The following is a 13,128-nucleotide window of genomic DNA, read 5'->3' as shown; positions in this document are numbered from 1 at the left end:
TATCAGTTATACACGTAGAGAGAAAACAGTCAGCGCTTCTCGTACTTTGCTTTCTCTGTCACAAACACTTATTCCAGTTGCAACAAATAATCAGACTCTCTTGAAAACTTGTAAAGCTTGAGGTATAAATGATAAAACAGTTTGAAAGAAATATCAACGCATTTTAGCACAATCCTAACGAGGAGATATTTTCAGACACGATAAAAGTTATTTCGGGCACAATGGGCGATAATAAGACTGACTGAAACCTTGACATTCGTTCATGATGGGCTTACTAAAAATTAATGACAAATACCAGAAATTCTATCGCTTGCTGTAGAAAGATAAAAGTGCGAAAATAAGTCCTCTCACCTGTTTAATTTCAGTCCTACATTAATTCGCTTTTTTAAATAATTTTTGTTAATTTTACTGTCACAGAATAGTCTGCCTTATAGCCCGATTGTCCCGAGAACTCTGCATGAAAAGAAACTTTCGAAAATTATAGAAAGCTTTTAAAGTATTTATATTCTAAAAATAACTAAAGTTTTAACATATATGTTTCACTGGGCACATAAAAGCCTCTAAACACAAAACTGACTATGTTTTCTACCAGCCTTTGCATACCACGGACATCCAAACAAACTGGACTGTATCACTCAAGTCCTAGTAAATTTTCGATGTGAAGGAAAACAGCAATGTGACTTTAAGAAAGAAATTTAAGAATGTTCCATTTTTCACTTTCATTAATTAGCCGTCTCATCACTCTTTAGAACAGTGTGCAGAGAGTTAAGGGTAAACCGAGAATGTATATTCTCTTGTCTGTCAATCAAATTTTCAACCCTTGAACTTTTATGCATGTCGTTCAAGAATTCCGTAAGAGATTGATGTCAACATTTCCTACTTTGGGACATAATTGTTTTGTCATTCTGTTTACACGAAAGTAATTAACAGGAGTTATCTCCCTCGATATGATGTAAAGACCTTTGAAACATGTTTAGCTGATACTTTTGCGCAAATGAGCGGCTACACCAGGCTCGGAAGGGTACCTCGATACTTTAACGTGTTCGTCAGATCCTCCCTGAAAATATCAAAATTGAAAACCATTGTAGGAGAGCATAGGAGAAGGTCTTCAACAAGAGAATTCCAATGGCAACTCAATCGATAAGTGTTTTATATAGAAGTAGAAATAATGTAAAGCAGTCTTTATTTTTTTCACAAATTATAAACCCACATTTTAAAGATACCTTTTTTTTATCTAATCTTTGATAGCACTGAAATGATAAAGCTTAAAAATCATTAGAAAAATAAAATTTATAGTATTAATAACAAAACATATTTAAACTCTATGTTGTGGAATGTAGCGTTCCATTGTATATAGAATTCTTCTGAATTAACTCGGTGTGCTGAAATTTTTTTTTTCCTGATATTATGTTTGGTGACATTTTAGTCGTTTTATTGTAAACAAATCTTACGAAGTCTGCAAATAATGAAACATTTCTGATACCAATAGGCTATGATATATTTTCTATACAACAAAATTGTAGTCGAGTCTATGATGCCGTCATAATCTAATTTGCGCATTCTAAAAAACTGAACCTATTGAAGTGAAGAGATCGAAAAAGTTTATCCAAACAGCGTCAATTAAGCAGATGCACATTTCATATGTGTAGACTTCAAGCCACGTGCATAAATTCTACTGGTCTAATTTTCATTTCAGTTGATGTCGGAGCGCTTGTCTCGGCATTGTGAGAATCTAAGTATCCCCAGTGGATAGCGGCCAAGGTTTCTTTTCCACAACGCGGATAAATACCATTGAGATTTGACAAAACAGCACATTCAGCACTGCTGTTGTCATACCACCAGCCTCCTCCTCTATTTTGAGCACAATCAGCAGGAATCTTATCCCAGGTACCAAAAGCTTGATCTCTGAGAGGACTGAGGGAATCAGAGGAATCAGAGGAAACACTGGCATCTGTTTCAAAACAGAACAAAAGAAATCCGTATAATTCAAGGGTCCGTAAAATGTCTTTATAGCTTCAAACTTGTTGTTTTCCGCAAAAAAAGAAACAAAACAAAACAAAGGCAAAAGTATATAAATAAATGAAATAACTTTAGTAAGAAGTTTCTCATGTGGGACTCGCACCAAACTCCTGACCGAGTAAGAAACAATCATAACGTGCGGGTCTACCTCAGGACTACCCTGTTATTTAATAATACCATTATTCGACCAAGTGGTGTAAAATATCGAGATTGAGATGAGAGAGATGTAGTGTATAAAAATCGACAGATAAATGCCAAAAATCGGTTAACTTACTTATGATATCACCAAGGTATAGCCGGTACTTAGCTGTCTCGGTCCCAATCGCAAACCAACCATACTCAGGGTGAACAGTTTTGCCAGTTTTTACACCTAAATCTATTCGAAGCTTGTTTTTTGTCTTGTTTCGGGTTAGGCGGTTTATCTTGTCCAGTCCGAGCCAAAATTCACCAACCAAGTTACCAAAGCCATGTTTGTAGTCATCCCAGGTGCGGTTAAAATCGACAGAGCCATCCATTCTCTTCTGGACCACTGTCCATCCCCCACCAGCGGTAGTTTGGTCACAATATACATCAAAGGCGCCTGAACCATCTGGGTCGATTGTGTAGACACCGCTGACCCTTCGACCAGATTTGTACAGCTCAGCGCAATTCTTAGCTATTGAAGATAAAATAAAGATGCTTGGTGTTGTGGGAATTTCTACAACGAGGGGTTGGTATCGATTTGCACCTGATGAAAAATGTCTAAAATTTCTAACTTGGAAAGAAGACGGAACCTACATTTTTCATAGATTTTTTTTTTCTTATTCATCGTATTGAATTAAATGGTATGAGCACAAAAGTATATTAACTTAATCTGTAGACGTACACTGGTTATTAGCGAAAGGAGTGCTACTTGATTGAGTCATTATAGTCAGTATTACATTTTTATCGTTATTTTCTTCATTTCAACAATCACAACATTTAAGTAATTACAACAAAATAGAGAAAAATGGAGATGGGCATAATGAAGCAGGCTAATTAGATACCTTTTACGCTAAATAACATTTTTCCGTACGATAAAACAAAAGCGATTCATGTATAAGAGAGGGAATAGGAAGCACACTTCTAACAACATATATATCAATAGTACATGGTCAAAGTTTTTGTTTCTGTGCGTTTGTCAAACGCACACCAACAAAACCGTTCTCTCACATTCTGGAACAAGCTCCTTCATTCCTCGGTTCCTCCCTCCAGAATCGGCTCCGACCCGAACAATATACTGTTTCTTATTCTAATGTTATCGTTTGCTGCTCCTTTCAGAAAAAGTTACTGAAAAAAATTGAAAGTGTTATCCTTTTTTTCCTTTCCATGTGCAGCTACACTGCTGTTTAAAAGGGTATAGTAAAGGATAAGAGCTCCGAACAGAAGACTGTGTACTTTAGAGTTGTAAAATTGGTCCTTTGAAACACAAATTGGATTCACCATTGTGTAGAATAAGTCTCCCGTAATATAAGTAACGATTGAGAGAAGATGGAATAATGAATAGGAATAAGCGAAGGATATCTTACTTACATCTCAACGATGTTCTGTTCTCTGCGAGGATGTTAACCTGAAATCGAACTTGGGTGAGTTCCTTCATTATTTCTTCCAGGCAAACTGCAATGTTCTTTTGGCAATCTATTGGCAATGCACGCATTGGTGGTAGAATTTGGAAAGTCACAAAAAGTGCCAGAAGCAGTAGAGCAGAACCTGAAAGATAAGTTATTTTGTTGTGTGAAGTTACTTCAGCAGCGATATATTATACTGTCACATTTCAGAATGAATTTCTGACAAAATACAGAAAGAAACTATGGGGTGCTTTCGATTGGGACATCTTGATTTAGTTTATTATATCCGGATTTCAGATTTTGCGACAAAACATGAAATCAAAAACCAGATTTTCAAGCTGAAAAATCCGTTTTTAAGGTGGATTATTATTATTAGTTATCCAACTTGAGATGAATGAGTCATGAATTTCCTTCTTTTGCATTCTTTTAAAAGATGAGTGCTATATTTTAATCCCATAAAGCATTTGTTATTTTAAAATTTTATTTCGAGCTGAACCTGAAGAGAAGAAGTGATTGTGGGGTGTGAAGTCATTCCAGCTTTGATATTCTATGATCAGTACCACGCACATTACAGAATGAAATGAACAACCGACAGAACTTAACAATCTACGGATGCTTTCAATTGGGAAATCTCGATCTAGATTTTGAAATCCGGATTTACAAAAAGTGAAAAGGCAAAAAAAATTAAGCCTTTATAATAGTATAACACTACTGCCTAAGTAGTGCACATCACTGCGAGGATCACTTTCATTCATGTCTTTATCCGCAGTTCAAATATATGACTTTCATATATTCTTAACCGTCTATTCATCACTTCACGGGTTTATTTAGAACCACCATCATGACCAGCTCCCAGTTGGCTTGTTAGCTCAGTTGGTAGAGCGCTGCACCGGTATCGCAGAGGTCATGGGTTCAAATCCCGTACACGCCTGAATTTTTTTTCAGGCCTTATTTTCACTACTGCCTAAGTAGCGCATATCACTGCGTAGATGACTTTCATTCATCTCTTTATCCGCAGTTCAAAATTTATGACTTTCATATATTCTTAACCGTCTAGTCATATGATAGTTGCATTGCTCTACGACGGAAGCTGAAAAAAAGGAAAAAACATCACCAGGCAATAAACAGCGGTATTTCAAGATATAAACAAAATGTAGTTATTTCGAATCCAAGAAAAGATTAAAGCAACAGGAAAGAATACTTTAGAGAGAAACATTGCATAGTCTTTGAGTTCCAGCTCATCGACAAACGAATACGCCATCACTTGTTTTGTTTTGCGAAGCCAAGCGAATGACGTAATCGCAGACAGCCTTCGTTTATAAAAATCTGGAATCAATTTTATGCTCTGAGCGTGCGAATTACGAGTTACCAACTGACCGAGACAAGTATTTGCTTCGAAGTTTAAAACTTCAATCTTATCCGTAGCGGTCAGATTCCCGTTGCTTCTTATGCGTTTTCTATTCCTTAACAAAACTTCTGAACCAAACTGCCAACTGATTCCACGTGGAATGACTTCAATTCAGAGTCAGTGCTACGAGGTACCGATGCTGATCTAGCCAAATCGAGCCTGTTAAATTGTCAATCTTTTAAGTCGGGATTCGGTGACGATAGATTTCCCCTTTTACATCACTTTGGCGGTAAGTTTTCGGTCGGGGCGGTCAATTTTCATTCCATTGGGCGATTGATTGTAGGCTACTTGATTGAACAATATATGTGAAGAAACTTTGATAACTCGGAACACTTGTTTGGCCTAACTGAAGGGAAGAGATCCGTCGCCAATTTTACCGGAGACTTGCATCAACAGAATTTGGACATCGATGAACAAGCGGAATTTCTCATGTTTTTTTGCGCTCAGGGAACGTACCATTCATACGCTTCACATGAAATATCAAGATATACGACGGAATTTATCAACGTGGCGGTTTTACATTTCGCCTTTATCTTTTAAGCCAGATCAACTTTTAAATTTTACGAGAAAAACCGCCGCCAAAATGAGTGCATTACTACTTTGGACAGAAAATAAAAGACGGCAGAGAGCAATATTGAATGAAAGAAGAAGAAGGCGCCTGAAGCCTGCTTCTTTGGCAAGTACACTTTAAAGGAATAAAGGAATGGAAAGGACATAAACCTTAGGCCGGACGAAATTCGACGAATCAACCAACTATTTTCATGATACTTGTTATATACAGAAGTAAGAAATTAGGTTTAAATGACATAGACATGCAATAAAAATCCCATATTTGACACATATCAAGCAATGCTTAAGTTTTCGACGAGAGTTTCTTTAGAATGCGAATTGTTTATCAAAGAGCCAGATTTCACATACCCATTCCTTGTTGAATACGTCTCATTGTAATTCTTTTGGCGTTGTATGCAGTATCACTCAGAAACGCTGCCAAAAAAGATGGATGATGGCAAGGTTTGTCAAAACTGATTGGAATCAACCTTCTGCCGAGTTATATGTAGCTGACAGAGTTACGTGCGCACGTGTCCCAAGCATTAATGCCTCCCAAGTTATGGGAGTCAGGTACTTCCGTTATCGCCAGAGACAACACTAATTGTATTAATTTTTTTTTCCATTCCAGTTATGATGACCCTAAGATCCTGGATGAAATTTCCCTGGATGATTTTTTATTCTTAAACTTAGCTTGGGTGACTGACATTTTGTTGGAGCAGAAACCACTCTCCCGTGGATCATGTACTAATTTGGCATCCTTTATTAACTGGAGAGACTTTAGCTGAGCGATCTTTAGAGCCATGAAACAAAATAAAAATATGATTTTTCCCGTTGTTTAAAATGTCGAGCTCCGTCGGAGTTGCAAAGTACATCATTGCTCCCCAAGTGCAAGTTCGTGAGAACTGCCTATGGTGAAGAGTAAGAATTTGAGATAAGTTATTAATGGGATTCAAGATTAAACGGTGAAAATGTCAGTTAATCCTCAGAGCTATGAAGCAATGCAGAATTACGGTTTTTCCTGTTGGTTAGAATGTTGAGGTTAGTAATTGTTTAGTAAACCATTGACCCCCAGAGGGAAAAAAACAAAAAGATTTTCCCTCGGATGCACAAACAGAAATAAGATTGCAGAGGAAATCAGGTTGCATTGAGAAATTATCTCAGATAGAATCATTTTAATACACAGGAGCAATGAAACTGTGTTATCCTTTAATATTTGAATGGTACTGTTATCATTCTATTTCCGTTCCTTGACCAGGCACTCCTTAATGTAGACCACACGTGCAATTTAATTCAACCAAAGAAGTTACATTCCTTGAACCTTCTTCAATCAATTTTATCATCCATCAATCAAATCATTATCTACCTCGTACAGTTATGGTGCCTACAAATGTTAAAATCATTACAAAAGTAAACAACATTTCTGTCGTAAAGTCTATTATGAGTGTTTATTACAACGTCTCAATCACTTCATTTGCTCTCATATCGATTGAAGCCGTTATCATCATCCGTGTTATAGTTCTGATCTTTTTTTGAGTATCGCGTATACTGCAGATATTTCTGGTATGCTATTTGAGGAACGGCAAGCCGCTCATAATATATTGCGTTCTCTGGTCTTATATGCATTCAAAAGAGCTCCGTGAAAACGGAAATAGAATAATAAGAATAACAGGCCTAACATTCTTCAAGAATATTAGGCATGTTGGTGAGCCAGTGTCAATTTCTTGAGTTCACGATGTGCGATGTGCGGATATTGGATATTCTTTATTAGATCACTTAAATAGAAAGCACGCGTATTAAGGCCACAGACATGATATTCAATGGCTCCTCCCAATTTACATAACAAGAAGTTCAAGTTATTTCACGAGCAAACCTATTTTTACCTATTTTCGCGATGTTTCTAACTCAATAAAATTTTTTTTGGCTTAAGAACTCAAGTGGCTTATCACATCCAAGCGTGGCGAGAGAACAACGACTCTTCCTATTTCTTTCATTCGATGTCTGTCATAAAGTATTTTGTCTGGTTCAAAGATATTTCTGACTCCCCTGGAAACTAATTTGGATCGAAAGGAAGTGGTCAAATAGTTTTGGTGTGTATTTTTAACGCATTTGGCTACAATACAATACAATACAAACGATCTTTTGAACATTTCTATTTTAGATTAAAGGAAGCCTATTTTTGTGTTCAATACTGCGACACACCATGATCGGTCAGCTGATTCATTGACCGTCGTTTCCTATCAACAATGAACCATTGAAAGTTTAAGGCTCACGTGGATTGAAGCAGAAGACGTTTTGAATTTTTTTAAACAAGATAAGAGAGAAAAAACCCTAAATCTCCACAACGCAATTGCCCATAAGTTTTGAAAGAGGTTCAAGTTATTCCGATCTTTCCGTTCAAGGCGCGCTCTAATTGGCCATTAAAACTCTGAATATCCATTGCTATTTACCCCCGAGCAACGCGCCCGGGATTTACGCCCAAAAGTTTTCTTATTGCTTCATGGATAAATGTTTTCAAACAATCCCTTTGCATCATATCATCCCACTGTCCTAGCATATACTAAAACAGCGATTCGCTTCGGTAGCTAGGAAAAGCTATTTACCAAACTGCAGCAGGGCGTGGTAAATATCCACAACTAGCGACCTTCATAACGGTGTTAAATTATTTGTAGCTCAGGCTTATCATCATTCTAAAGAAACTGTGGTGCGTCTGTCGGAGCGTGACAAGAACGGTTAACGCTCGAAACGACAGCTTTGGAAACTTTTTATGTTGGCCAATGTATATCATCAGTCCAGCTGATGAATTCAAATAAGCACTTAGAATAAACTTAGAAGGATATTTGATTATTTGAAAAAGAGATTATCTCATTGGTGCTGCGATTTGTTTCACGAAAGACTGATGCTTGAGAGAAATTACGCTGCAGCTGTTCCTTGGCATACTGATATTTCAGCTTGCGGTACGGGGCAGAGACTTAAGCTCTGAAAATAAGTGGCAAAGGAATCACATGCCACACCAATATGTCAACTAATTGATCGGTAACCCAGTCAGCCATTCTGTCTGTAAGTCTATCTATCGATTTTTCTGTGAAACATGCGATTGTCTCAGACAGGGATGTCCCTTTCACATGCGAGCCAGCGGTTTGAGTGACTAGCGTATGAAAGAAAATTGGAAATGAAAAACTATTTTCACTAACAGTGAACATAGGGAATTACAGACAGTCGAACCCGGCTGTATTTTAAAAGCGGCCTGTTCGAAGAATAGAGGAGCGCCCGCTAAATACAGGTTTTACAGACTAGGGGTATTATATAAAAAAATATAATAATAATAAAAAATAAAAAAATAAAAAACGATAGAAAATGCCAAATTCTGTCATAATTGATCACCTCAAGTACAAATTCGCACTTAGAAATATAACTAACCTTGTTTCGAAAGATAAAACTGGGTTGAAATGTACTTGAAAGATTATTTTTAGCGTTAATTAAGTGGTTCCGGAAATCCGGCACGCTCACTGACGCCACAAATGTGATATTCAATTTGGATAGCATACCAAATATATATTTCTTGGGTCAAAAATAAATTTTAAGACAGATATATCACAGAAGGTTGTAGCAATATTGTATCAGAAGGTATACATCCATCAGTAATCATTATATTTCAGATAATATGCTATGAAACTCAACATGTTCACAGACGCCGAAAATGTGATATTTAATGGCTCCGTTAGCTTTATAAGTTTAACGAATTAGCACTATCCTACCTTGTTTCATGGTATTTCTGACTCAAAAAAATTCTTTATTTAGTGACTCACTCTGACACCTCAAGAAGCTTATCAGTTTTACGCGTGGAGAGCAAACAGCCAGCTCTTCTCTTATTTTACTGTCCCTGCAGCCACAAATATATTTAGTCTTCCCTGAAAACTTATAAACTTTAAGATAGAAAGGTAAATTGCAAATTCCAGTGTTTTTCAACAATCTGAATATGAGATATCCTTTCAGACGATCGAAAGCTATTTTTGGGTATAGTGAACGCCAGTTAATAAACTTAAGGATACAAAGGTAAATTGTAAATTCCAGTGTTTTGCAACAATCTGAATATGGGATATCCTTTCGGACGAACGAAAGCTAATTTTGGGTACAGCGAGTGCCAATTAAGACTGGTGAAATATTGACTATCGTTTAAAATGGACTTAACCGCGAATTTAATGAAATAACAGAATAACATAGATTTTGTCGCTAGATCTGGGAAGTTAAAAGCTCGATTTCTCACTGTAGTCATCATCAGCGTCTATTCAAAAAAAAAAACGTCACTCACCGCAACCGACAAAAGTCCTTCTTAGGACTGCACTCGCCCGGACGATCAAACTTCACTATGACATGTTACCCCTGGGTTCAAAAAAAATTACTGTAGTAGATAATAAGTTGATAAAAATGACTTTGAGAGAAATGCTTTAATCGTACTTCGATCAGTTTAATCATTGTTGTAATGTAATAGCAGTTTTAGCAGTGGGATCTTTCTGGTAAGGCTTATACTATTTGTAAACAGTTTGTAATCAAAGATAAGGTTAACATTGTTCATAAACACGAGGATTACGAACTCCAGTGCTCAAGAGATTATTATGATAAAGATTTTCTCGCTCTGATGGATCGAGGATGGCGTCATATCTCGCAGTAACCACTTCACACGAGGTGATTAAAGTAAGGGTGCTTAATTTCAAAATGGCTGCCTCGGGTTTTGTAAATGTTACCGAGGGAGTGTTAAATGTGATAAAAAAAACACATTAAACTGAAGAGCGCAAAATATGCTGCTCCGTTTGGCAAAGAGAAAAAGATGAGACATTAACTTATCTAGGGCATCTGTTATTGGCGAATTTGCGATTTGAGTAATCAGTGAAAAAGCACAACGAATGTTTGCGACAGAGTCCAAATATTTGAACTTTTTAATGGAAGTGTCTTTGTCATTGTTTATCGGTGCAAACTCATTCGATAAAATTACGATGTGCAAAACACCGGTTTCTGCCACGTCAAAAGAATGGGCATTCCCAACACGGTCAAAGTATCATTCAAACATTTTCAACTAATCGTGCCAACTCGTGATATATTTAGTATTCGATTATTGCTGTGCTGCGTCAGTAGGGGATCCTACGAGATAATTTTAGTTTTATCAACTGAGTTGATTACGTAAACGTGCCTCCTTGTCATTGCTGGTAATTTAGACTTCACAATCTTATGCGGCTATTATTATAAGGAGTCTATTTTTCGAAAGATGCTAAGAAATTGCCAGTGTTCAGTTTCGATTAATTCCTTGATTTACCAATAATGACCAAATGTCATTCCGTCGAATTCGTCGGGTATCAAAAGCAGCTCTTGCCATTAGGGACCTTAAGAAAACCACGACGATGACGGAGACGAGGACATGAAAAAACAAAAAATCTTATTGTGAATGAAAGTGATCCTCGCAGTAATGTGCACTACTTGGGCAATAGTGAAAATAAGGCCTGAAAAAAATTCAGGCCTATACGGGATTTGAACCCATGACCTCTGCGATACCGGTGCAGCGCTCTACCAACTGAGCTAACAAGCCAACTGGGAGCTGGTTATGATGTTGGTTCCAAATAAACCCGTGAAGTGATAATAAACGGTTAAGAATATATGAAAGTCATATATTTGAACTGCGGATAAAGACGTGAATGAAAGTGATCCTCGCAGTGATGTGCACAACTTGGGTAGTAGTGAAAATAAGGCCTGAAAATTTGAGGTTAAAATTCTTACGGAGAACAGAACATTGGTGCGATGTACGCGAGACTCTTTTCTTCAATTGTACTGATTATTCCATTTTATCTTTATGATTATTTATAATAACGTTCGGATATAACGCGCGCTGTCATTGGTTGAAAGAGCGTGCTCTATGAGAGTATAAAGCATAGAGCTGAGCTAAAGCTGTCACGCTATCTGCCAAATTGTACTATGTTCTACCTTTTCCGGGACTTCTTTTTAGCTTTTTTCCGATAATCGTAAGTGAAATTTCAGAACAAGCGAGCCGGCAAGTAGCAACAGAAGAACCAAACAAAGGTTTGTAAACATACCAGGCGCCCTAATTTACGTCATTAAAACGTGAGCATATATGAGTATCCTCAAAGGAAAAACAAAATAGACATTCCGAGTTTTAAATATTTTCACACTCAGTCAGATTGCAAGCTTACGTAAGGTAATAAAATCAAGCACAGCTAACACTCGTATAGTATATAAAGTTCAGTGTTCAAAAACAAAACAGAACAAAACAGAAATGATGAAAAATATAACCAAACTGACATAACTGTTAAAATTCATACTAATCATGGCGGTGTCTGAGCGAATATGATCATGCTGAAGTCCATCGCGACTCGCTCATCACGGCTATCTCTGGTCATCACAATAAAGCTAGCCTCAGAAACTACATCGGCCACCTTTCGAGTGAAAAATAAGAGCTTGCTCTGATATCCTTTCCGATGAGTTGAGTGGAAAGTCACATCAGTCACTGCAGCCGAGTTTTGCGTCGCTGTCATCCCGAGCGATCTTCATGTTCCGGTGAATTCGGCTGTCGTACCTTCAAAAGACACTCGCCTTGAACAGTTTTCTACCTTGTCATGTTAAAAAACTCGCGTGTTTTTATGAGCCATATTTCGGCTGAAGTTCACTGAACATTTCACTCCATGATTCTGTATTAGAGATTTAAAAACTTCAGGAAAAAGTGTTCTATTCGACCTGCCGAACTATTTTAGTTTGTAAACTATCGCAGATTGTGAACTTTGATGGTTTGACACTTTTGACAGTTTTTGACTTGTACAGCCAATCAGATTATTTGAACCATTTTAACAGGGATTCTGATTGGCTTATTGTAGCGTGCTTTATGAGAGTATAGAGCACGCTGACGACACTGTTGTTCGCTTTGGAAATAACGTTTGTTTTGAAAATTGAAAGTAATGCTTGGAGAATGTAACGGATTTTTTTATTATAAAACAAATAGAGAAGCTTTTCGTGCTCTAGCCGCTTCGTGCGTGCTTTATAACAGAACAAAGCACAGTCAAGGCTTCTCTATTTGTTATAAAGGAGGTAGTCTTTTGCATGGCGATTTCCATTCAGTTTTTGAGGAATCACCTTTGGGAACCTGGATGACAAAATTTCCTGCATGCTTGGAGCTCCTATCTTTAGTCTTTAGCAAGTCTCTGTTCAAGCTGCAGAGTGGCTGAACATTGACAACAGGATAATTTAAATGTTCTGAAAGTTTCTCGAATTTTTAGTCATTTGTCGAGTTTTTTCAAGATATATTTTTTTATTCTTAGCCCATGATTTGATACACTTTTAAAGATAAAAGATATGTAGCGAAACCAAGTCTTCTCTCCAAGACAGATACTTCGTCAGATGATATGAGCATTTTCATGCCAAACCTCTGTTTTAGAGCATACATGCCCACACCGTCAAGCAACTTCATTTTATCTTCAACAGCTTAGAACTGTGCTGAGTTGTACGAATCCGGTCGAATGATAATAATGATAATAATAATGATAATAATGATAATAATAATAATAATAA

General features: G+C 37.0%; 1 protein-coding gene across 1 annotated transcript; it reads right to left on the bottom strand.

Moving 5' to 3' along the window:
* Positions 1 to 1,507: 1,507 nt before the first annotated feature.
* On the bottom strand, positions 1,508 to 3,745 carry LOC113673926 (angiopoietin-related protein 7). Its single transcript, XM_089186481.1, has 3 exons — positions 3,571 to 3,745; positions 2,294 to 2,674; positions 1,508 to 1,951 (listed from the first exon to the last, which is right to left on the bottom strand). Exons 1-3 carry the CDS (start codon positions 3,692 to 3,694, stop codon positions 1,653 to 1,655), a joined length of 804 nt encoding a protein of 267 aa, XP_089042607.1. The 5' UTR covers positions 3,695 to 3,745; the 3' UTR covers positions 1,508 to 1,652.
* Between the last annotated feature and the right edge of the window lie 9,383 nt (positions 3,746 to 13,128).

The sequence above is a fragment of the Pocillopora damicornis genome, chromosome 11 (assembly GCF_964200805.1).
Source record: "Pocillopora damicornis chromosome 11, jaPocDami1.2, whole genome shotgun sequence".
In the NCBI taxonomy this organism is placed as follows: domain Eukaryota; kingdom Metazoa; phylum Cnidaria; class Anthozoa; order Scleractinia; family Pocilloporidae; genus Pocillopora; species Pocillopora damicornis.
Note: the sequence above shows the minus strand (reverse complement) of the source record. Positions and strands in the feature narration are given on the sequence as shown.

Excerpts from the sequence above, each read along its gene's own strand:
- LOC113673926 (XM_089186481.1), bottom strand. The coding sequence starts at position 3,694 with ATGCGTGCATTGCCAATAGATTGCCAAAAGAACATTGCAGTTTGCCTG. Across the intron at positions 2,675-3,570 it reads GAACAGAACATCGTTGAGAT|CTAAGAATTGCGCTGAGCTG; the intron begins GTAAGTAAGATA and ends TATCTTCAATAG. Across the intron at positions 1,952-2,293 it reads ATACCTTGGTGATATCATAA|ATGCCAGTGTTTCCTCTGAT; the intron begins GTAAGTTAACCG and ends GTTTTGAAACAG.